At 43.9% G+C, this 24,289-nt stretch overlaps 1 protein-coding gene across 1 annotated transcript in view; it reads right to left on the bottom strand.

The window, feature by feature from the left end:
• Positions 1-2,469: 2,469 nt before the first annotated feature.
• LOC144755247 (scavenger receptor cysteine-rich domain-containing protein DMBT1-like) overlaps positions 2,470-24,289 on the bottom strand; it is a 1,092,132-nt gene continuing 1,070,312 nt past the window's right edge. Inside the window, exons 33-38 of the mRNA XM_078643990.1 lie at positions 20,970-20,987; positions 19,451-19,480; positions 16,101-16,130; positions 14,921-14,959; positions 10,638-10,955; positions 2,470-3,489 (exon numbers count right to left, since the gene is read on the bottom strand). Coding sequence (XP_078500116.1) covers positions 3,482-3,489; positions 10,638-10,955; positions 14,921-14,959; positions 16,101-16,130; positions 19,451-19,480; positions 20,970-20,987 — 443 coding nt within the window. The 3' untranslated portion in view covers positions 2,470-3,481. The remainder of the gene's footprint in view (positions 3,490-10,637; positions 10,956-14,920; positions 14,960-16,100; positions 16,131-19,450; positions 19,481-20,969; positions 20,988-24,289) is intronic.

Genomic DNA, 24,289 nt, shown 5'->3' with positions numbered 1-24,289 from the left:
GTGCACAAAATGCAGGTCCAGTCCTTGTCACCTAGGCAAGAGGGCAGCAGGCAGCAGGTCAGCACAGCAAGGCAGCAGTTCAGCAGGCCAGCAGTCCTGCAGAGGGACAGTTCTTCAGCAGCACAGCAGTCCTTCTTCATAATAATAATAATAATAATCCACATTTGGCATGGCAGTGTATCCACAGTTGCAGAAGAGTGCTGAAGAGTTGGTGTCCGAGGTCCAGTATTTATACCCAATTGTTCCTCTGAAGTGAGCAGAAGCTTATAGAGGAATGTCATTGAAGTGCAAGGGTGCCGTGCCTTTCTGGCTCCAGACTAACTACAGGGGATATGCAGCCATTGTGTGAAGGCTAAACAGTCTGCTCAAGTGTAAGTAGGGCTGGATACAGCTTCTCCTTCCCATACTGCCAGTGATGTCCCATCCAGACACACCTACGATCCCTATTGTTTGTGGTTGTCTATAAGGAATACACAATGCCCAACTGTCAATTACACCCAGTCATGTGACCCAGAGACAGGCTGCAGGCACCAAATGGCTAAGGCAGGCTAATGCCAACTTTCTAAAAGTGGTATTTTCAAAAAAGGTTATTTAAAATCGGACTTCACCATAAGTTAAGAATTTCCATCACAATTCCAAAGACAATAAACATGGTCTGGCTGCCTGTTCTCATGTGGAAATTACACTTATAAGATGTATTAAGATAACTCCTATGTTATCCTACAGAAGGAGTAGAACTTGTGATAGTGAAGGAGGAATTTAAGAGTTTTTCACTAAGAGCACTTTTAAAACTTAAAATTACATGTTCTGCTTTTTCAGTACACTCCACCCTGCCCTTTGGGCTGGCCGGGGCCTACCCTAGGGGTGACTTATTGGTATTCTAAAGGATGATTTTGGCCTGGCAAAAGGTTTGTCTTGCCAGGTCGAAATGATTGTTTAAAATTGCACCCACAGGCTGCAATGTCAGGCCAGGGACATGTTAAAAGGACTACATTAGTGGGTGGCACAATAAGTGCTGCAGGCCCACTAGTAGGATTTAATTTACAGGCCCTGGGCACATGTAGTACCACTTTACTAGGGAGCTACAAGTAAGTTGAATATGCCAATTGTGTGTAGGCTAATTCTGGTGTATTTTAAGGTCAGAGCCCAAACACGCTATCTCTGGTAGCAGTGGTAAAGTCTGAAGGCCACCAAAAACTAATTAATCAAAAAGTGGAGGGTAAAGGCAAAATGTTTGGGGGTGACCCTGCAGAGAGAGCAATATCTAACATGTATTAACATTATTAACATTAACATGTGCCAAAATAACTTACCATTGAACATTGATGTGCACACCTGGCTATGGATGACGCTTCCCTGGTGGAGGAGAGCACATCCTAAAGTGAGACACCACCTGCGTGGAAGTGATCACACTACCTTCAGAGCAACATATATATGTTTCTCAATCAAAAGATGGTCAACCAAATCTTAGTTGAGCAACTGAACCTATGGCCTTGCAGCTCTGATGTGGACAAACTGGTGGGTGAAGGATTACCACTGACGGAGCCAGGTGAATCGTATCCATTAGAAACCCTTTGATTGCCCCACTTCTAAGTGGGGTTGGGGGACTGAAAGTTTGGTGAGGGGATTTGTGGTGCTTCACTCGCTCTGCCGAATCATAAACGAGACCCATATTTTATGGTAGAACGGCCTGATTATGAGTCGCTCAATGTATTACGACCTGTGCTTAAAACCCTGTTGACGCAGAGGTCAGAATTACGATTTGTAAGGTAGCATATCCAATAATTGTCGGATGCATTAATTAGGTCTACCTTCGTTAAATTTTGGCAGATCAAACCTGACAAAGTTTAACCAGGGTAAAGCATACCTTATTTACCATATCACATGGGTTTTAGTGCTTTAAACACACAATTCCACGTTATTACTCACAAACCAGGAATTTGTGCTATATATCACACCGGATAAGTAATGTACCGCATGGTATTGTGATTTATCAGGTGCGATACTAACACCTATACTTGTAATCTGGGCTTTAGTTGAAAACTTATTTTCCACAGATTTATTCCCTGATCTATCGGTCTTTCTATCGTCCTGCAAATCTGATGTTTGATTTGTTCATCCATGTGCTAGACTATGGGTTTAATAAATGTCTCCGGGAGTCCAAGATCGGCTGTGCATTGGAGTTGAGGAAAGTACACAAACACATTTAGACCAAAATGCCTTTGTGAAGAAATGTGAGAACAATTGATTGTGAAGGTAATGTACTTTTATAGCTGATTGATGAAATTTTATATGTACTTTTATGGTTATTTGTTTTAACCGAATAAAGTTGAATTGAATTGACTGTGAAGGTAATACTATTACGATCATACTTGAGTTTTGTTTCTTGAGAGCTCAATCCATATAATTCATGGGATAAATATAGCCTAACTTTCCTGTAGTGGCAGTGAACACCTAGACACACACAAATATTTCAAAACAGTTTGTTTATTTAGAACAAAATATTAAACCAATATCATCCTGATTGCCACTTGCAGAAGCAATTAAAGCATAATTAACTGTCAAAATATGTAAATAATTATTGAAGTTAAAAAGAGGTCTATGCAAGCACACAATGAAACATTCGAATACGAGTTACAGGGATTGAAGTTGTGCAGGGGCAGCAGCTTGTCCAGTATAATTCAAGGTATGGAGTATGGCATATTAGTGTATTGTCGTACAAGATAATTAGAGGATAGCTGTGTTGCTTAGAGACGTTGTTGTCACAGTTCAATATGTGGCAACTCAGACCAAGAAGAGCTTTAATTTTAGGCATCCTTTTTTTTGCGTGAACATGAGATACTTTTTTTTAAAGTCAAAACGTGTAAAAAAAAGACCAAACGTTGCTCAAGTGCTTAGCAACAAGGCAGAAGCAAACGGTCACTATTAGGTTTGCAAGTCCTTTACAGTACATTTGTCTTAACTTCAGAATTTCATTCGAATATGGTTTGCACAGAGCTCACTCAGTCTTTCTGCACAAATTCCCTCATTTGAATAATTTTTATCTTGTAATATTCTTCTTTTCTTTGCACTATGTTTTTGTGACACTAACGTTAATCGATCAAGCAATTTGTGAAATATAAATAATGAGTATCCCAATTTGTTTTCAAAATCGAAGATTATTTCTAGCATTTTTCTAGCTTCTGGAAATACACTGTCTCGTGCCCTTTGAAAATATATGGTGCTTTTGGGCTTACATTTCTGTGGCCCGGCCAGTGTAACCGATTGTCACTTGATCGAGTGGACTGGCCTTTGCAAATACTTCAAGAATCCTTATTTCTTAAAACCTACTCTCTACTGTCTGTTTGCATTCCTTTTTGAGGGCATGGGTGGTAGGGATAGGGTTGATGCACTACTCCAGTTTCTTTCCAGCAGCAGCCTAACAACACCAAAGCCAATAGGATGAGGGCAAGCAAGCGTGAAGACCAAAACAGTGTTCTCTTCAAAACCCTGTAGAATGATAAAGACAAAGGTAAAATTAGAAACGCTAAACATTTACCATGATTGCACACAGGTTCTTGTACAATTGACCACTGAGGCTGAGTGCCGTAGTGCTGCTGGGAAAAATACCAGTATTTTACATGTTTGTAATCAATATGACTAAAGGAGCAGTGTAAAATAATGCACTCTGTTCTTAACATAAAACAGGCATGATGTGAATCTCCTATGAAGGTTTTAACAACCAATGTATCAGTTTTTATGGCTTCACTCTAACCATGGAGACATCCTGTGGGTTTTTAAGGATTATCTCCCAATCTTAATGGGTAACAAGGATGGTTTCATGAAGAGTGGAGCCTCTCAAAGTTAAGCAAAGAGCTATTCACCTCAAACCATTCACATATAATGCCCGGACAACTCACGCTGGAAGTCATACTGAACATAAAGCAGTAATTAAAGAGCAATCCCACCTACATGTTCCGGCATCTTCCTCGCCGGGGTAACTGCCAATTACTACACTACACACATAGCTTGGTATAACACATCTTTATATGTCTGTGTGTAACTTCGAACTCAACATTCTAAAGCAGCCTTCACTCTATTTATTACGTCACGGTGCAAAGTTGAGATCTTCCACCATCATGATATAAGAGCGGCTGGACCAGTCACGGATGCTTCACAGCCAGTCTCTTATTCACAATGGAGATCTGGTGAACTATTAGTCAAATGCTGAAAGTGTTAATATTCCTTTGGTCGGCACCACTTGCAAAGGTTCTGCATCAAAGGGATCATCAGATTTTCCCTTCCGCATCTGCCATGTGAGTACTCTGTCTCCTTTCTGGAAGACGATGTTTTTCGCATGTCACCTTCGGTCGGAATATGTTTTCATCTTTTTTTTCTGAACCAGGTACTTCAAACGAGTTGCATAATCATCTCTTTCTCTTTGATTGGTCCACTAGGGTACCTTGTTTGTCATTGTTCTTCGTGAACATCAATGTTGCCAGACTTTCACCGGTGGTCAAGTGAGGTGTTGAATGAGAAGCTCACAATGTAAAGTTTAATACAGTTTGTAAGGCTTATCGCCCACTTTTAGTGGCCCTAGATGAGGATGGAATCAGAAGCATTTTGCAGGTCATGCCTTACCTTCTAGGCCAGAAGCAAGTCTGGAGGGGACTGCAATGCTCCCCTGCAGCCATTCTGAGTCAATGGCACTGCCTTTGAACAGGTGGGCATCACCATTGTTTTGCCTCTAGACCCTCAGACAGCCCTTGGCAACAGGTTCATCCTGGTCTTGGTGGACCATGCCACCTGCCACTTGGAAGCTATACCTCTGAGGTCAGTGACTGCACCCGTGGTGTCCAGGGCACTGACAGGGTTCTTTACATGTGTGGGGTTCCCCAAGGAGGTTATATCTGACCAAAATACCAATTTTGTGTTGGCGTACATGAAGTCTATGTGGAAGTAGTGTGGGGTAACCTATAGATTCTCCACACCTTACCACCCCCAAACTAACAGCCATGTTAAAAGGTTCAACAAGAGCCTAAAAGGCATGATCATTAGCCTATTGGAGCCCTTGAGGCAGAAGTGGGACGTCCTTTGCCATACAGGTAGTTTGAATAAAGGGAGGTACTTCAGAAGGGGGTTGGATTCAGCCCTTTTGAACTTCTTTACGGGCATCCTGTGAGAAGCCCTTTCAGCCTAGTGAAAGAAGGGTGGGTGCAAGCTCCCAAGATAGGCCCCCAGTATGTGGCCAGCTACATGCTGGCACGTCATAATCAGTTGTAGCTCTTTTGGAAGAAAGCCAAAGAGAATCTAGATTCCAGCCAGGATGTCATGAAATGGTGGTATGACTAGAAGGCCATATAGGTTAGAGTTTCAGCCTGGCCCAAAAGTGGGGGTTATGGAGCCTGTGGAGCCCAGGGCCCTGCAAGAATGCTGGTCTGGGCCCTATGCGGTGAAAGAGTGCACAAGTGAGGTCACCTACCTAGTGGACCTCAAGGCTCCAACAAACCCTTTAAGGATTTGCACGTCAATTACCTCAAACCCCACTTTGAGAGGTCCAAAGTAAATATGCTGTGCTGATCTGCTGCTTGCTGCCCTCCTGTCTGGGTGAGAAGGACTGGACCTGCATTCGTTGAATCGAGGAATACCAACTGAGTGACTTCAAGGGCTAGTTGGCTGGCCTCCTGACTTGCGCCTCAGGGACAGAAGAATCCAACAACTTTGACCCCAGCACCTGGACTCTGCCATCTGTGAGTCTAACCTGCTAAGCGTTGCCCCCCTAGTCCTGGACCCTTGGAAGTGGGCCTAAGGTGCTCTGCCAACTTCTGTGGATCCATCGGAACTGACGCATCTCGTCTTCTGCACAGAAGAACCCTGAGCAGAACTGGCACATCATCACTGTTGCATGGATCACCATGTTGCAAATATCTACATCACTTCACAGCCCGCATCCTCATTGGAACTGCCATTATGCGATGCATCCTTGGCACAGGAACTCGCATCCTTTGTCGAAGGCAGCCTCAAAGTTGATGGACCCAGCATTGCAGCATCACAGCCCCTCGGATCCAACACGTTGACCTGACTGTGCGACGCATATCCGGCATCAGACTTTGCATCGCGAGCCCTGTTGATGGGATCCTTAACCACAACAAAGGAACTCGCATTGCAGCTTCACCTCATCTCAGAACTGATGCATCACTTCAGCAGAGCGGTACAAAAGGGGGTGGTGATGGACGGAGCATCTGAATCAATCAAACACTCACACCCAGTCAAAAGATCTGGGTTTAATCCATCACCGTTCTTTAGCCCATTCTGCCACCCTAGTTCAGACACGTGGACCGGTTTCTGGCATTACAGCCAGAAACCGGTGCTCGAGAGATGCTCCGTCCATTACCACCCCTTTTGTACCGCTTTTGGCCGCCATAAGTGTGGCAGGGTATGCTCAGACGTGAGTCCCTTGCTCACTTTGCCACTGGATTCAAGCAAGCTGGGCTGAATTTATTTATTATTTATTTGAAACATTTGTATAGCACGACTGTCACCTTACAGGCATCCTGGTGCTGAGATATCTCCAGGGGGGGAAGCACGGGGGGAGCAGGCTGTAAAGACGGCTGTAATGCCAGAAACCGGTCCTCGGAAACTTGTTTCCGGTCCAGGGAAGGCATTGCTTGGCAGTTCGGGCTGGAATGTTCCCATGAGACACAGGGTCAGACTGATTTGCATATAGCCATGTCTGATCTGGGGTGGCAGAGTGGGCTAAAGAACGGTGATGGATTAAACCCAGATCTTTTGACTGTTTGATTGGTTCAGATGCTCCCTCCATTACCACCCCCTTTTGTATCACTTCAGCAGAGCGGCGCATCTTCAACATGGACCCATGCACTGCTTTGCTACCAGGAATTGAGATTCCTAAAACAGCGAGCCTAACTGGGTCCCTATAGCCAGCCCACACTCCAACACAGTCGGCCTAACCTTGTGACTTTGTTTCAGTCCGGAGCCAGCAGATATCCACGTTGATGCTTTGTGCTTCTTGGCGGTATATATACTGAAATCTTTAAACCTGCTCCTCCCCATTTCTACTGATTGGATGTTTATTGTTTTGGTCTCATTTTATTTATTTTATATTTTCTAAACTAGTGTGTGATCCTTCTTGTGTGGGGCTTTCATTTTATTACTGTTTAAAGTGTTGCACAAATACTTTACACATTGCCTCTGAATTAATCCTGACTGTTCTGTGTCAAGCTACCAGAGGGTTGAGCACAGGAACATTTGGGGTTGACTTGTGCCTCACCCTGACAAGGATTGTGGTTGCTGCTTGACCAGGGCTCACACCCCAGTCAACCAACAACCCAAACCAACTAAATCCGATTTCAACTACTGGCAAAATAGAAGATCTGTCACTAAATGTGTTGTATTGCCTCCACAGCCAATAGCATTATACTGTTGACATGATAATGTCTCTTTGTTGTTCTCTGAATAGGAACCTTTTTATCCAATATATAAACGTTCCATATTCACTCATGCATGAGTCACCTCTACTTCAGCTGAAAAACATCCTCTGACACAAGGGTGTTTGTCATCGCTTTTGCACCTTATTTGATTATTTTTCTAGACCCTTGTTTGTTCTATATGTAGGAAACCTCTCCTCCTTGTCCTGTACCAATGGACTCTACACTAAAGAATGCCAGTGGAATGACGCACCCATTGTGCCACCCACTATGGTAGCATTGTAAAAACCTGCCTCTAGGCCTACCACTGCAGTCTTAGTGTGCAATTTTAAACTGCTATTTCGACCTGTAAAAATAACCCTTTTGACTGTCCTAAACCTTCCGATTTAATATGTATAGGTCACTCCTAAGGTAGGCTTTAAATGCCCATCAGGCAGAGTACCTGGTATTTAAAAGTATGTCATGTATATTTAACTTTTTACATGTTCTGGCAGTAAAAAGCCTCCCAAGTCTTTTTTCACTGTGCCACTGCTGACTCATAGGAATGTACTGGGTTACAATATAACAACTAATAAAGCTCAATTTCAGTTTGGGAGCAGCTAGTAAAATGATTCAAGAACACATTTTAATTGCAATTTAAAATCCAACTTTGGGGCCCATTAGGATGGCGGGCGGATTGCCCCCGCCAGGCTGGGGTAGCCACAGCCAGCCTGGCGGGGGCAATCCGCCCGCCATCTGCACCTAAATTCCCCCTGCCATATTAGGATGGCAGGGGGGACCGCGGCGGACGGAAAGACCATCTGCCGCTTTTCCGCCCCGGTCGCCTTGTGGCCGGGGCGGAAAAGGTTTAATATGGTGGCGGTGTCTATTAGACGCCGCCAGCCATATTAGCATTGCCCAAAACAGATGTCTTTCCGTGGCGGTCATGCGGTCGTCACTTCGGGGGCCCCCTGCGGGCCCCCGGAGTGAAGGACAGGTGGGGGGTGCACCGAGGGGGGTACCTGTGGTATCCCCCTACATTTGCATTAACATAGCAGCAGGTGCCGCGCGGTGCCTGCCGCTTTGTTAATGCAAATGCATATGTGCAATTTTAGCATTGTGGCGGGAGGTGCTGAGAGCACCGCCCGCCACAATGCTAAACATGCAGGATGCATAATCCCCCCCACGGGGACCCCCACCCTTATGGCAGGCGGTCCCAAACACTGATAGTATGGCGGGTGGACTAAGTCCGCCCGCCATCCTAATGACCCCCTTAATGTTTAAGTTGAATTGTATATTACCAAGTTAAAAGACACTTATGGAACAAAGTCATTTTCCTGCCTAAACCACGAGACTTTTCTGCCAGTGTCAAATTGTCATCTGACTACTGATGGCTTCCCTGTGGAGAGATGTGTATTGCTTACAGACAATGGACAAAGGGCCCTGAATGTGGAGAGGGAGTTTCCCTCCTTGACAGGATGATCTGGGGGGTTGTGCCCAGCCCCTTCTTGAGCTTTAAAGGATGCCTACACTGTCGCTGGCAGAGAAAGACCAAACATAGGCCTGCCCCCCTTTTGTCTTTCTGGTGAGGATGGCTTCAAACCCACTGGAACAGGAGAAGCTACCCAGAGCTATTTTAGAGGGTGGACAAAGAAATGTCCCCCCACCCACAGGCTGGCATTGGGCAAATACGTGGTATTCCAAGAACTCTCCTCACACCCCTTCTGGAATTGTGAAGAATCAGAAGAAGCAGTGCCCTGGTCTGTGAATTTTGAATGAATACTGGACCTGCTTTCCTTGAAGACAGGACTATAGTAGTGACTTCAAGGCTCAGTTGGCTTACCTCCTGTGTGAGCTACAGGGACACAATAAGCTTCCAGAGCCATTTTGCTTGAAACTGCCCAGCTGAATAGTTCCCACTGGGCCTGCCCTGCACCCTGCTGCTGGCCTCCATTGGAGTTAGTACTAACACCCAGGTTGTACCCCCGTTTAGGCCCGGGACCCATGGCTGGGGTTAGAGTGTATTACTCTTTCCCAAACTGTAAGAGTAGGACCTTCAAAACTTTTTGCCAAATATTCCCATGAGAAACCAGTGTAAGACGAGATGGCTGACGAGCCAGAGCCACTAATGTTGAGTCGCTGTTCGATCTAACTTGCCATTTGGCCTGCTGAAGGAGATTCAACTTCCAGAAAAATTTCTATCTCTGAATGGAAAAGGCTTCACGGAGACCACGTGTGACAGACGTCAAGGCCTTTCTACTGGTCATAGACTCAGGACTTTGGCTGCTTGGAGCTTTCCCTGCCTCGTCAACCATGCCCTGGGACCCCCCTCTGCAGCCACTTGCTGTCATTGAGCCCCGCTTTGCGTCCAAATTACAGTGTGCCACGCCACAGCTCATCAATGCCAACTTTTCTTCAGAAAACATTCTAAGACAGAGAGTAAACTTTTCACTGGGACAAACCTGGACCCTGTATCCCACTGGTGGTTCATAGTGGTCTGCCTTAACACTTGACTTGTACCTGGTCTAGTGTGAACAGATATCTGCAGTTAAGTATTTGTGATTTTTGGTTCTTTTTCTAATACAAACTTAAAAAAATTATCTGGTTTTACTTATTGGATTTTTGTTATTTGAGTGTTATTTTATTTATTACATATTCTCTGTTTTTCTAAATTGGTTTGGGATTTTTCTCGTGTTGTATTTTCGCTTTATTACTGTTTGAGTACTAGATAAATACTTTACACATTGCCTCTGAGCTAAGCATTGCTGCTCTGTGTCATTGCTTCCTGGAGGATGAACATAGGTTTATTAAGTGGCTTTTTTGATTCGCCCTGAAAAGGAATCGGATAATTATTTGAGGTGCGTTCTTATCACCCCCTCTTCAACTAATACTCCAATTTCTTACACTACAATTTCAATGTTGTGGTACACCCATAATAAATGATGTTTTGGAGGCTAACCTAGAGAAGCATCAGAAAGTGGGCTGAAAATCAATGAAAACTCTGCAGTAAAAATGTGAACAGAGTTGTTGTGAGTATATTTATTATAAGTATAGTGTTTATAACTAGAATTGTTATGAATGCTGTGGTTATGAGGAAGGTGGCTCTAATTACAGAGTTTAAGAGCACTGTAGTTACAGGTAAAGTGGTATTAGTACACTGCTAGTTATCAGGGTACGAGTATAGGGTTTATGAGTACAAATGTATAATCATAAAAGTAATGATTACTGTACCTAAACAGACAACACCAGCATCCTCCATATGAGTGCAGCCAACAGCATCCCATTGTTGCCGGGGACAGTCCCACAAGTACTGTTCATTCCCTGTGCATGTCACCTTTTCCAGATAGATGATTCCATTGCCTTGGCCAAAGTAAGCACCACTGTAGGCAAATGCAGCTCTTCCACAGCCCAGCTGCCGGCACACAACAGCTGCTTCAGTCATGTCCCAGCTGTCGTCGCACACAGTCCCCCATTGTCCGGCATGATACAGCTCCACGCGCCCCTGGCATTTATTCAATCCGTTAACAAGACGAAGGTCTGGAAGAGGCTCTGAGGAGAATAAAAGTATTGTCACAAGCAGAACCTGCACGGAGTGTTAGATAGAAAGAAACTATGAGTGTGAGATATAAAGAAACTAGGAGTGTGAGATATAAAGAAACTAGGAGTGTGAGATATAAAGAAACTAGGAGTGTGAGATAGAAAGAAACTAGGAGTGTGAGATAGAAAGAAACTAGGAGTGTGAGATGTAAAGAAACTAGGAGTGTGAGATATAAAGAAACTAGGAGTGTGAGATATAAAGAAAGTAGAAAAGGGATCCACAGCAAACGCTGAGTGAGGAATGGAGAAATAATGGTGAAGTAAAGATCAAATAGGTGAAAATTCGGTGAAAGTAGAGGTTGCTCACGCTACTGGCATAATTTGACTACGTAGAGATTGCAAACATCCCCGGTATTAAGGGAAAAACACATTTTTGAAATTAGTGTGGGCTTCTATTTTTTCAAAATACTATCATAAGTTGCAAACTGTACCACAGGATTCTAAGGTGCAACTCTTTAACTCCTCATGAATTCTAAAAAAAGTCTCTGAGGTCAGTTACTGTGAACACAATGCACACCCACCAGCCTGTGCTAGTTCCTCTTAGAGAAGATAGGGGCATATTATCAAGGGGGTTTATCTCCGCTTTTTTGTCTTTAAAAGCCAAGAAAGCGGAGATAAAATTATCTCCCTATTACCTAGCTGTCGCTAACACCAGTTAACGACAGCTTGTAGGAGATATCGACCATCTTGGGCCCCACTTTGCATGTCAGTGATATTTATCACTAATGACATGCAAAGTGGGCGTGCCAAGATGTTAGCGACTGGAAACAGTCGCTAACATCGCTATCTCCTATTACCAACTTTTGGAGATATTCGCGCTAAGCGCGAATATCTCCAAAAGCTAACACCTGCCCTGAGCAGTTCTTAGCCATGTTATCCAATGGGAGGTGGATAACATGGCTAAGAGCATTAGCTCGGTAATGCATGAATATCGCTGACTTTTCAGCGATATTCATGCATTACGGCCGTTTTTTATCGCATTAGCGATAAACCTTGGTAATACCAAGGTTTATCTGCGATAAAAATCGCCGCAGCTCAGCGGTAACATTTTGTCTCTAACCAAGCAATAGCGATAATTATCGCTATTGCTTGGTAATATGCCCCATAGTTCTCATATGTATCTAGCGGTACTATGGACTTGTGAGTGTGGAGATTGATCACTGATATCAAACCTCCCAAGAGTCACATAGCAGTAGGGTTTGCTGGACATTTAATTGAATGGTCACCCTTGTTTGCCTTGGTAAATGCTAATGATGGGGCGTGGGAAACAGATTGAACAGAAAGAACTCAAACTGCATTTGAGAATGGGGCAGGTTTGTGAAAACAGATGCAAAGAGGAGAGATGGTAGCAAAGCAGGCAGATAAAAGAGATAAATAGGGTCGAAGCTAGAAATGAAAACCTTTAAGTGACACAGGACATGATGCAACAATGCAGTGGGCACGTCTTCCATTGATCTTATACAAGTCTTCCAGTGATCTAATAATAACTGATGCTGCACTTAAAGGGGGTGAGGATAACATTTTAGTGAGGGATGGAAATAGGTGAGTCAGTACGAATGGCTGGTAATTACTGAGACATATTCCATTTACTCTTGCTCTTGCTCATCTGTGGTACTGCAGACCGGGACAACCACATGAAATCGAAGCTTTCGTTGATGTCCCCTCAAAGAATTGCTTTGAGGGGTCTTATCATTGATTTACACCTCGCTTAAGGCATACTCTATGCCTATGTCAGGACACAACTGTGCCACTTAGGATGATTACATACAGAGCACAAACATGAGATGAAATTATTGAATCATTGTAAATAGCTCTGAAGAGCGGGTAATTACTCTGGGTACCTTCCACGCCATTGTCTGTAGCATGTCTGTGTAGTTACATACAGGGAGCAGCTAAATGTAGGTTGCCTCACCCCAGCCCACGTGACCACGTTTGATTTGCATACGGATGATCTTTGACTGAAAAGAAGCAGAATGACCTCAGTCTACAGGATGGGTTGTGTTTACATTCAATACAAAATGACCAGTGGTTCAGGGTCAATCAGCAAATATCCATATTTGCTTCTCACAGAAAGGCTTCCCGATACTCATGTTAAGAATGCTAACCACGCTGCACTTGGCAAATGAAACCATCTTATTCGAAACTAAAAAGTAACTTATTGTTGCGCCTTTAGTGGAGGGGGATGATATGTGGTCAGATCTTTAAGACATAACCAAGGGACCTATATTTTGAGCCTCGCATTTGCAATCTTTGAATTCCTGAGTATAATGCGTGGGAACTTGGCATTTCCTCCCCTGGGATGCCCACAGAAAGTATCAGATTTTTCCAATCAAGTAGACATCAGATTTCTCCAATCAAGTAGATCCAAATTCCTTAACCTATGAATTTGTCGTCCCATCAAGTAGAAACTATTCGCAATCCTCGTCCATTTTCCTCATTCCAGGCCATCATCTGTGATGATAAATTTCACCTAAGAGACCGGCAAAAACTTTTCTACCAATTTTTTTTTTATAATTTAACTCCATCCTCTTTGGTTACAAAAGGTTACTCTGGCCTATTCTGAATTGTTTTACCTGTTTCATATAGCGCCAACTCGACCTGAAGGAGATGGGGCGCTTTACCTGACTCTGCGTGCGCTTGGTGAGTGCCTTTTCCACACCTGCAAGCACATGCATCTGCACGGGATGACTATTTGGTTGTCGAAGATCTAGGGCTCGCTTTAGTGTGTGTCCCTCCTTTCTCTACCGTGAATTAGTTGGTGGTGTTGTCATGGACATGGGTTTACTCATTGAGTCCCTTTGCGTTCTGCGACTTGCTCTCTGAGGTTCATTGCCTCCTCTGGCTTTTCCTTTGCCCCCTTTTATGGGTCATGGGCTCCCTGCACTGCTACTCTGTTCTATTCTTGCCAGGATGAGGTGGATAGGCTGCTCTTGGTCCTTGGTGTTGCCTCGCCACTCCCGGGAGATGTCTGGTTGGTAAGGCTGTGGTGCGAGGATGGTGTAATTACCTACGTTAATCGAGTTTGTCTCGAATGGCCTCCTCATTTTGGCCCCTGCTTCTCTGTGTGGACTTCAAATGAAAAATGTAGATTGAAAATGTTTATTGTTTACTGTAATTTTATAGTAAGAGGGCGAGCAGCAGAGAAATAGACCAGGGGCGTGTGGAGAAGACGGCAAAAAGTAAATGACTGAGAATAAACAGAGAAGGACTGGTGGAAATATGAAAAAGAGACAGAAACAATCAGATCTCGACTGCTCACTATAACAGCTCCCTGTACTCCTCCACAGCCCAACAAATAGACTGAGGTCATGAATGAGAAGCTGAAAAACACATTGAGTCATACATGCCTTAATGAACGTACATTAACGGCTAGAGGTGGTGGCTGCAGTTCCTGGTTTGACCAATGACAGGGCTATCAAAAGGAGGCCAGAGGTAGACCTATGCCCTGCCCTTTCAGGGCCTAGCGTTTCCGCTATGAAATATATTTATAGAATTATTAAATAGGCCTCATCACTGGTTGGGGAACTGTTGGAGCTGCCTAGTAAATATAAATCAGTTATCTTTTAAAAATGTTGTTAGAAGAATAGGGTGCTCCTTGCATGAAAAAAGAAGTGGGACCCGCATAAACATTTTGGCCGCCGAGGCCTCACAAAAGCTTCTGATAGGTCTGTAAGATGATATAATAGATACGACCCATGCTGCCTTGGCTCAAGGGGCATGAAAGCAGCAAAAGGTAAACATTGGATCACAAGTCATCTTTACTCTCTGTAACTTCCACTCCTTCTCTACCCTTACACTAGTCAACAACAACAAAATATGAGGCTGTTAAGTGGCTGACAGTGTGACACAGGTTTTCACCTGTTAGATAATTGGTGACCATATGGTGCATAGTGCCATTTCTTCTACCTCCTGCATACCTTCTGTTCCAATGAGAGTCGCGGTCTGTTCAATGCAGGCTGTGGATAAAGAAATAAGAACATTTGATTAGAAGTTACAGAGTAAGCCATAACCCAGTCAGATAAAGACGACCTGCTGCTAATACACTGTGAGGGATTGGTTGAGCATGCCTGGGAGCCACTGGCTAGTGAGCAGGGGACATGCTAAGCGCTGGACGTTGTGTATGGTTGAATACTGTGCCAAGGAGGGTGGAGTGCTGTCCTGCATAGGGCAATAGTACTGCCCATGAGGGAGTTTAAACAACTGTGTTAGGGAAAGGCATACATTCCGGAAGTGAGAAACAAGGAGGGTGAATGGTAGATGCGGCCACTCTGCATGGAAGGGGTTAAGTGCTGTTAGGGGGAGAGTGTTATCAGTTGGATGCTGGAGACGGGGCTATTGTGACAAAGCTTTTAGGAGCAAGTAAGAAGGTCCTATCCGAGTGAAGATCTTGTTTGCAGGCGTATTTCTGTGAAAGAAGGTGTCTAGTGTGGGTGGAGTGGGAGGCATTTAGAGAACACATGAGGGGGGCTCTGTTTAATGGACACTGTAGAAGACTAGTGTGTTCTGAAGTAGCAGTAGTCAAAGAATGGCTGGAGGGGGGCAGTTGTGGTTCAGTGCCTAGAGGTGGAAAGAGTGGAGCAGTGTTAAGAAGCACCAGGCTTTGAGACAGAAAGGAACAGAGAAGAAACATGTAGAGAAGGCTTCTGTGTAGGGGGGCACAGTTGTGGCACCTCTGCAGCTTTTAAGAAGGGCACGAATAACTGGGCGCTCCCGGCGTTTCTTTTATCTTATTGCAGACTTTATCAATATGTTAATGCAAACTGTCCCATTTCACTACATCTAGTAGCTGTGTACCACTGACGTACACGGCTCAACCTGTATCTGCTTTGCATCATGCAGGACCATGGGATGGGCACACTCTGGTCATGAGTACGGACTCCCATGTCCATGTCTAGATACTGCAAGGTAAGCACTGGAGGCCACTTTAAGAGAGTGCATGCACGTGACTGCACACTCTCCTCACAACCCTGCAAGTCTGGTGACCTCTCAGTCTACATACCTCTGGGATTCCAGTACACAAATCAGGATTCAAAGTAAAAACAAATTTGAACAGAAATAACATCCAGTGAAACTGGAATGGTGAGATTAAAGGGTTACCTAAATCTTCAGTGAACGAGGACTCTTGTTCTAATGAAAGAAAACAAAAAGAGACAAGTTACATTTGATTTCTTAAATGACAACGACTAATAAATGAAATGTGTATTAAGCAGACTAGGAGAAACTGAAGCAAAAATTAAGACATTCGGGGGATCTGGGATGAATTTGTTGACAATCTGTTAGATTTCCCAGATTCTGCAGCAAAAAAGTTTCTGAAGAAAAGTTCCTGTGAATTGTTTGGAGAAATAGTTATGTTCTACGTTTACGTTTGTTCTCAGCTAGACTAGATTTAACCCAGTCTAGCTGCTGAATGGGGATCCCACAGGTCTCTCTTAAAGTGGGGTCAGAACATTCTGGTTCTTAAATATGACATAATCAAGTTTCTCCAACATGCTCAATGGGATGATCATGGCCTGACTGGAAACCAAAAGCAGCCCTGGCAAGAAAGTTCCTCTCTCATCCCTCTCACTCTTTATATATTTCCTCTCTCTTTAGCCTTTATCTCTCCTAAAGCACCCACTGTACCTGCTTCTAACAACCTGGGGGAAATGGAGAAATTAAGAGTTACCATTAGCAGCTCTTTGCCATCAAAACCCTGCCTTCAATCAGTGTTGTATCCTGTGTGTCATGGCCCTAGCGTTAGGAGAGAAATGGCCGCACCAGGGCCTCTGTTTGAACTGTGAAATAGAGTAATATTCAGGGTTCAGTGGGGCCCTCAAGCCTCTCACCCCCGGAGCCTCTACACATGCATTCAATGGCGCCACCACGCAGGGGAAATGCCTATAAAAAACAAATCGTCTGCCCGGTCTTGACATGGTTATCCAAACTTTGACGTCAGTCATTTAGATATATACTGATCAAAAGTGAAAAAGTCATGATGACTTCCATTATGGAGATAATGGGATCCAAAGATTTGCAGAGTGACTTGTAAGGCCTGACTCAATGTTTTAACTGAGGATTTCTAGACAAAAACAAGATTTGCTTCTTGCTCTGCGCTGGGAAACCCTTTTTGGGTAGCTGTGCGCATTATAAAATTATTTTAACATAACATAACATAACACAATAATTAAATTGTCAAGTGGTTAAACAGGTTGCTTTACATAGAGGTTGTGCCAGTTTGTTCCTCCCTGTATGAGTTACAAGAGGCTTGAGATATTAAGATATATGTATCTCATTCTTCTTCCCCTGAGAGACTTAGGTGCACACACAGGGTTGGTAGGACATTACCCGCTCACTCAGTCCAGAACTTTATAAAAGATTTTCGGACTGCCACCAAGTCCTAGAGGCGGGGCCTCTGCTGCACAAGTGGTATGGCGGACCACCTGCCAAACTAGCAGTTGCCCCTTAGTCAACATGCTTTAACCATGCAACAAGGCGAGTTCCCTCGTCTCACTAGTTGACTAGTATCTGTTGTTAGAATAATTATTTCACCTGCAAGTTGCAGTGAACCTAAGGGATCTTTCTCCCCTCTTCTGACTATATTGCATATCAGGCTTAGCCATCCTCAGTCTTACTTCCAAACTTACACCTACTTGAACTTTGTGTCTTCACTACTCTTCAGCTGTCACACCATTTGGACCCGCAATTTCAATGCATGCTCGTAACTTAACCAAATTACATTCCCTCAACATATAGCTATTAATCTTTCCTGCTGTCGCATTGTGGCTGGGGTCTGATAGGGATTAAGGATTAAGGTGCTGATAGGGATTAAGGTGTTAGGGGCAGTACTAGAGTCAGTAACGTGCATTGGAACCAGAGTTTTTGTGTTGTTTGGCAGTTGTTTAGTTTTGGGAAATCTTGGGCACTTTCCTCATCAGATTTGGGTCAGGCTAAGAATTGGTAGCTATGTGTTTGATTTCCGTTAAGGACTGAGTATTGTTAATTATTGACTGGTTTGGGTTGTGTTCAGAGTTTGAAGTTACATAGTCTGTATTGCCTGGGTTAGAGACGGGATTGTGACAGTGTGGTGTACAGCCGCGGCCGGTAGTAGGTGTACCTGCAGGGCGATGACGTGGGGAGGGGAGGGGCAGGGTGGGGGGTAGTAATGCATGGATTACGGACTTTAACAGGTATGTAAACATATAAATACATGAAACGAATTTCGTTGCGCGCACTGCATCGCATTTGTTGATGCAGTGCACACAACGAAATTCGTTTTATTTATTTATATGTTTACTTACCTGTTAAAGTCCGTAATCCATACATTACTACCCCCCACCTTGCCCCTCCTCCTCCCCACGTCACCGCCCTGCAGGTACACCTACTACCGGCCGCGGCTAATGGTGTATGTTGCTGCAGTGTGCTGTGCTTTGAGGTACTACCTTTTGTGTAGTCTTTGGGTGTTATTAAGAAAGTGGTGAACAGGTGTGGACTGATGGCTGTGGATTGAATCATTCATTGGCTATTGTTAAATATACTGACATGAAGTTCACACTTTTGGCTCTCCTATCATGACAGTGAGAGTGTGCAACAATGAGTTAATGTGCTTGCTTTTATTACAGTAAAGAAGTTGAATAAAGTAACGTACCAGGTGGACTTATTGCAGTAAAGTAGTGTAGATGGGTTATTATAGTTCTGTCTGATTAGCTCACATATGTTTCTGAAATTAGAGCTGCTGGGTGTGCTGTGAAGATGTGATGCATCATTGTAGACATGTTGTTTATATCCCTTCTGGATAGGTTGTATCAAACGTATTACAAACAGTGTCTCATAATCTGATTGGATGACATTTTGGCAGAAATAAAGATATAAAATGTCCACTTAGTACATACTTCCTACAGGCTAAGGAGCCAAAAAAGAAAGAGTAACATCTGATAGGGAGGAGGGATTACACATCAATTAGTAAACATACTAGCATCGTTGAGACATGCTGGACTTAGTGGCAGATAAGATTGATGCTCATTGGCAGCATATACCTTTCGAAGCTGATCAGCTGGTTTACAGACAGTACACTGATTGTGCGTAATTAGTTTTTGAACTGTGTCAGAGGAAGTGCTAGACCTTACGCGAGTTTTGAGGAGGAATATCGTCAAGGAGCATGACACCAGCAATGCATACTTTTTTATTTGCATTCTCAGCATGGCTTGTTGTACATTTATTACCTTATTATTTTGAAACTTCAAGTACTTGAACACAAAGCCTGGATAAAATACTCATGCATGGGCTTCAGAAGCTTGAGCAAGCTGACAACACGCCTCCTGTTAGAGGTCTGAGATCCATGCAAAATCCACTCAGTTAAATTAACCTGCCCTGTAGCACTCCTTACTGTCCATACCGTGGTCTCTTTTTCGGATACTTTCTGGATAGAACTACATTTTTGATGTGATCAGATTTTGAGTAATTTATTTTACCTGTGATGTCGGATTCATAGAGATATTCAACTGAAAAATAAAGACAGTGTGTTAGAGTAATACAATGAATGCAGGAAACATTTATTAATGTGCCTATAAGAATAAATGTGTCGTACACACTCAATAACACTCTCCACTGACACTAGCAGTTAGAGAATTGACTCCTGAGTAATGTCGAAGACATTACAATGCTTCAAATATTAACTATTTAAGGGTGGCCTCTTATGACAGGGCTTTAGTGGCCTTGAGGTGACTCTTACCTGTGGCAATTAAGGCCTGGCATTATACCCCAAACTTTGAGAAGAAGCTTTTGCCCCACCATGGTCTTTTGATCCTTTTCCCAGAGCCAATGTAGGACGTAATATGAGCTAAGAAGTCTCTCCACTGTAATATGGAAGCATCCAAGCACTTCTCTACTGTTCTGGCTTCAAATCATGGCAGCCAGAGCACATCTACCTGCAGGAGAACTAACTGCATGGGCTACAGTTCTGGGAAACACATTAATTTCATGGAAGACCTTGGAACCACTAGCCATCATCTTTGCTGTGCAAGTGGCATCATCTGGTGCTGTGCACTGATTAACATCGACAGACTACTTGCACTGGATTTGACTCTTGAGTCATGTGTTTCAGTGATGTTCTAGCAACCTCATCGAATTTTTCCACAAAACAGAAGAATCACCCACCCCAGAGCCAGGTTATCTCCTGAGCACACTGAGAGAGAGAGATGTTCCAGTACTCTCTTATTTGGTCGACCTGGGTGTCATATCATGTACATATGTACATATGCAGAACAGAGCTTTGGAACTGTTTCTAGATTAATTATGCTGTTTTTAACACATGTACTAAATCCGAAGTTTTGTGAAACTTTGAGTTGGAGCATGAGCTGGAGACAGCACAGCACGAAAACACAGGGCAACCACTTCTGTTTCCAAGTTCGTATAAGAACATATTGACCTCTGGATTATGTTCAAAACTGATGCACAGCTTTTATCTGCCCCAATACACAGTGTTTATGATATGGCCTCTGGTTGTAAATATAGGGAGTATACCATGGCAGATGCGATCTAACTATTCAGATGCCTGATAACTCACTTGGCACCAGCTAGTCCATAACTCTAGGACCACTATTTTTGGTACCTACAGAAAGAATACCATGGTGGACGCCCGGCAGACACGCTTCTATTCTGTCCTTTCTTGATGATTCAGACCATCTATTGACCATCTGTTGATTCCTAAACCGCCACTATGGCCAGGCGAATGGCATGTCAGAGTCCTCTGTTGGCCTCAGTTCCCAGAAACCGAAAACTGTTTGCATAGGGTTTCCAACTGAATGCAATCTCCTTTAAATTACTTTAATAGCAAACAGGAATATTACTATCCAGTTGAACAGTACTGATTTTCACAACTTTGGAAGAGCTTGCTACAAATTTTTCATCCTCCCGGAATTAAATATGCATCTTTTAGGGTGTGCTCTTTGAGAAACATAAATAGTAATTTAGAAATAATATCTGACATACCTGTGGTACTAGGGTACTCTGTGAATAAAAGAACAAAGGTACAATCAGCAGGAATCGTCAATAATTCAGAGTTATGGACAGCATTTGGCTGCCTGTCTACCCCTCTTCTCTCATTTGTCCCTGTTCTTCTAATAATCTTATCTACTTTACATACCTTAAAAGTGTAGCAACTCACACTTGTCTCTCTTTTTGTCCAGTCCCTATTGCTTCCCAACTCCTACTGTAAACCCTCTCCCTTCTCTTACACAACTGCCCCCACTGCTTCTCTGGCCCGGTTATTACCTGTAAAACTCTGCCCTTGTACAGTTTGCCCTTTCTGTGTGGCTAGATTTAAGGCATAACAATTCACCTGCATACATATAATGAAAATATCTGCAAATCTGTTTGCACATTTTGCACTTTGTACAGTGATACCTCGAGCTGAAGGCAGTAAATTAGGATGGAGTTACAAGAAGCAATATAGCCGTGATGGATTACTCATTGAACATAGATGTAGATTGTAACTGCCCAGGGGTAATTATTTACAATATTTGTAAATAGCTCCTATTCAGAGTTATCAACTTGAAAATTAAGCATACAAAGTGTTATTCATGTTTTACACACCGAAGTGCGCAAGTTTGATATGCTGGAATATATCAGTGCCAAACTCCGAAAGTGTGATTATTTTACATATGTGATCAAAATTAAGATTTAGGAGGATATGTACAATAAAGTGGCGGAGTGTGTCGTTAGCCTCCTGGGCTTAAAGACAGGCTCCGCCACTTTGGAAACGCAAGACTGCACCATATTTACAAGAACGTGGTGCAGCCTTGCATTTCCCCCTGCGAAGGCGCCAATTTTAACAACTTAGCGCCAACGCAGGCACCCTTGCACCAGAGTGCAAGGGTGTCTGCATGCAGACGAGGATTGGTTATGTGTAGGAAAGTGTCCCTTCCTGCACATAAACAATCCTAAATGCCATTTTGTAACTTTCATGTGTGCTGCTTCATGCAGCACACATGAAAGTCACAAAATGGCATTTTAAAAAAAGGTTTGTTTATGTACAGGAAGGGACATCTTCCTGCACATAAACAAACAATGGCATTTTTCTTTTTTCATGTGTGCTGCACATGGAAAAAGCAAAAACAAGGAGAAATATTGCATTTCTCCTTGTGTCGCTAACTTAAAACCAGGATTTTCCTCTTCTTAATTTTGGCGCTGCCTCCTATGTACACCACCCTTGTACATAGGGGTTAGCGTCAAATACAATGGGTGTTGGGGTGGAACGCCCACTGCAACACCCACTGCATGCCCCGTTCATGCTAAACATAGTGTGAAAGGGGGCCTAATGTACAAGGCAGCGTTAAGCCACTAACGCTGCCTTGTACAGGAGCCAAGTCCCCTATCGCCACGGGAACGTCACAAAAAGTGATGTCCCTGTGGCGATAGGGGCTTGTACATATGCCCCTTAGTTTTGGATGTTAAGGCCCTCACCAAGATCCAATAATTATTGCATCTCCTAAAATTATGGGATTCAGTTGTCTGGCACTCTATTAGTGTGCTGGTACCTTCTTTGATGACGTGAAACTGGGTGTATTTCTATGTGTCCCACCTCGATGATTCCTGCTAACGGCAGTGGCGTATCGCCTGCATACACATTTATCTCTGTGGACGTGGATCTGCACATTGGTCAGAGCTTAACAGGCTTGAATTAGCAGACATCCATGATGTTCATTGATGCCCCAGTGTCTATCAGGGCTTGGATGGTTACTCCTGCTATTAATAGGGAGCATATTCGAAGCGGTCTCCCTTCTCTCCTCTCAGTTCCATGCATGAGATCATGAACACCCTATCATTGTAGCTCTCTCCGGTCCTTGCTTCATGCCTCTGCCAGTTTCCTGACTCTTCCTGTGCCGTGTCATCTAGCATTAACTGCCTCAGGGTGGTTTTCCCCTTGGTCTCTCTGACTGCTTCCTATCTTGGTCACCATTCCAGCAGACCGGACAAAGTGGTTATTCTTTCCAAAGCTATAACACCTTGTTACTTGTGCTGAGCATGTGTTGAGTGCATGGGAGTCTAACCTACAGTTTCAAGATCTGCTGTTGCTTGTCACTTAGGCCCCCAGGGTTTGAGGTTGTGCTGTTTTTTGTACACCATGTAGGCCAACACCTCTTTCACCATGGCTTTGTGGTGAATGCAGACACTGAGGGCCTCATTTATGAAAAGTGACGCATCGCTGCGTGAAAACAGCGATGCGTCACTTTTCACTGCACTCTCCCTGCGACATGATTGATGCGTCATATTTATAATATGACGCATCATGTCGCAAGGAGTTACAGATACGTCAGTATTTCTGACGTATCTGTAGGCGCAAAAGTGACGCATTGCTGGAGTGTGTCACAATAGTGATGCTACTCCAGCAATGCTTCCTTTCACATGGGGAAAGCCCCATGTGAAAGGGCTTGCGTCAGTCTTACGCCTGCTGTGAGGCAGGCGCAAGATTTTGACGCAACAGCATCCTAAAAGTGACGCAGTGAAATCTCATAGATTTCACTGCGTCACTATTACGAGGCTTTTTGCGGGTGAACGCCCCCTCTGCATACATTATACCTGACGCAGGTATAATGTAGCGCATGGGTTTACAAAGTGACGCATCTGCTTAGATGCGTCACTTTGTAAATAGTGCGCATCAGGAGGCATGTTTTACACCGCCGATGCGTCACAAAAAGTGACGCATCGGAAGCGCAAAACTCACGCACTGCCTCATAAATGAGGCCCTGAGCATCAAGCCAGTGCCATGTCCATTCCCTCCACTGACTGTGTGACTATTTGTGTGACCTGGCAAGTATGAGAATGTCCTCAAGCTTGATCTTGGGCTGTCGCAGGATGAGGAATTACAGAATTGGAAAATGGCAACGTTGGATGAGCTGAGCGTACACCTTGATTGATTAATCATCATTGACGCACGTGGTCCTGGTTGCAAGTGCCCTCAATCTCGTATCGAAGTCGTCAATTGGAAATGGCCCTTTTTGCAGGGTTATCCCCAAACCTTTTGCTTCTTCCTCCTACTTTTTCCTGACCTGTGGTTGTTGGCTTTAGGTATCTGGGCACTTTACCACTGCTGATCAGTGCTAAAGTGCATATTCTCTCTGTGTAAATAGTTATTGTGATTGGTTCTCCCTGATTGACATATTTGTTTTACCACTAGGTCCCTAGTAAAGTGCACTGAGTGTGGCAGGGCTGGTAACTCAAATGCTACTAGTGGTCTTGCAGCACTGATCGTGCCCCCCACATGAGTAGCCCTGAAAAGAGGTCTCAAGCCTGCCACTGCAGTGCCTGTG

Source organism: Lissotriton helveticus, chromosome 5_1, assembly GCF_964261635.1.
Source record: "Lissotriton helveticus chromosome 5_1, aLisHel1.1, whole genome shotgun sequence".
Taxonomy (NCBI): domain Eukaryota; kingdom Metazoa; phylum Chordata; class Amphibia; order Caudata; family Salamandridae; genus Lissotriton; species Lissotriton helveticus.
Note: the sequence above shows the minus strand (reverse complement) of the source record. Positions and strands in the feature narration are given on the sequence as shown.